Genomic DNA, 1,528 nt, shown 5'->3' with positions numbered 1-1,528 from the left:
AAAGGTAATCGATTGTAAATAGAATTTTCAAAAAATTTACACTATAATCAATCAAATTATTGTGGAAAATTATCGTGATTTTTGATGACTTAGTGCCAAAACTTCGTTGATCCATGGAAGATAAGCATAAACACGTGTGAAGACATCTGGGCTTGCTTTAGCACATGGAAGCCCATCACCAATCTCATTTTACGTTCGTTCTATCTCATTTCTCTATTATTATAGCAATAAAAAATCTCAGTATTTTGTAAGCTCACCGAAAGCAAAAATAGCCAAGGATAATATCAGCGATTGTACTTTCTGGGATACCATGGTCGGCTCTAATTCGACTTGAAGTCTTCAGACCATTATCCAGTCTTATATACACCTGGGTGTTGTTTTCGTTTTTAAATTTCAATTGTAGGCTAAGCTCATCGTTCACTACAACTCTAATGATATTCCGTTCATTAAATTATTTCCATTTCCTAGAAACTGACACTTGCTCGTGTCGAATACATTTGGGCAATCGGGACACAATTTATTTGGCAGTGAAACATTGTTTTCATTGTTTATTCATTCGTAATAGAAATTTAATTGATTGATTTATGACAGATGATTTATAAAGTCATCGCATCAAACAACCAACCATATAAAAAAACAATAAATAGATGCAAAATGTACACGTACAACAATTAATAATATAAACATCGAAACAACATTTGAGCATAAAAATACATTCAACGTATTGTCATAAAAATGATGAATTAGTAACTGATAAATTAAACGACTAGAAAATCGATTGCGATTAATAACGTGCCAAGACTTCCTGAATCCATGGCAGATAAAGGTAAACGTGTGTGAAAACATCTGGGTATTGACTAGCACATCCGCCCTTTACGAAGGAAGCAATCCCTATGATTTCACCATTGCTGATAAGAGGACCGCCACTATCACCCTAAAATCAAATAATAAAATGTGATGGAAATCCAATAGTAAATTTTACATTTTCCCCAGATCTCCCATTTTATTCGGGTCTTCCCTATCAATATCTACAAAAATTGAATCGTTTCAATTATTTGTATTAATTTTATAAAAGAGAATACATACGAAACAGATTCCAGTTCCTCGAGTACGAGTGGCGCATAATTGTCCTGGAAATATTTGATTGCCATGCATTCTGGCACATTCACCCCGGCTGATAGCAATCATCCCAAGTTGTTGCAAATATTTCGGCAAAGGACCCGCTGTTTCTGGTCTATCTCCCCATACAGCTCCCCAACCACTAGCTGTGGCAACGGTACCAGGGAAAGTGTTTTTTGTTGGTAGGCGAATGGGTTTTTGAAGAGAGTTGAAGGGAATAGGACGAGCCAACTGTAAAATCAATAGTCAATTAATCTGAATAATCCCACAGCTGAATGATGAGATAGTATTACCCAAACAATTGATAAGATTTGATAGTGCAGATGGTTACCTTCACAATAGCAATATCATTCATCAACGCAAACGAATGATAATTTCGGTGAGGGATGATCATGGCTACAGGGAATGT

At 35.6% G+C, this 1,528-nt stretch overlaps 1 protein-coding gene across 1 annotated transcript in view; it reads right to left on the bottom strand.

Annotated features, from left to right (window-relative positions):
- Nucleotides 1-535: 535 nt before the first annotated feature.
- LOC105270900 (chymotrypsin-2-like) overlaps nt 536-1,528 on the bottom strand; it is a 9,999-nt gene continuing 9,006 nt past the window's right edge. Inside the window, exons 4-6 of the mRNA XM_011312132.1 lie at nt 1,451-1,526; nt 1,087-1,350; nt 536-934 (exon numbers count right to left, since the gene is read on the bottom strand). Coding sequence (XP_011310434.1) covers nt 785-934; nt 1,087-1,350; nt 1,451-1,526 — 490 coding nt within the window. The 3' untranslated portion in view covers nt 536-784. The remainder of the gene's footprint in view (nt 935-1,086; nt 1,351-1,450; nt 1,527-1,528) is intronic.

The sequence above is a fragment of the Fopius arisanus genome, unplaced genomic scaffold, assembly GCF_000806365.1.
Source record: "Fopius arisanus strain USDA-PBARC FA_bdor unplaced genomic scaffold, ASM80636v1 scaffold00096, whole genome shotgun sequence".
NCBI classification, from domain to species: Eukaryota; Metazoa; Arthropoda; class Insecta; order Hymenoptera; family Braconidae; genus Fopius; species Fopius arisanus.
Note: the sequence above shows the minus strand (reverse complement) of the source record. Positions and strands in the feature narration are given on the sequence as shown.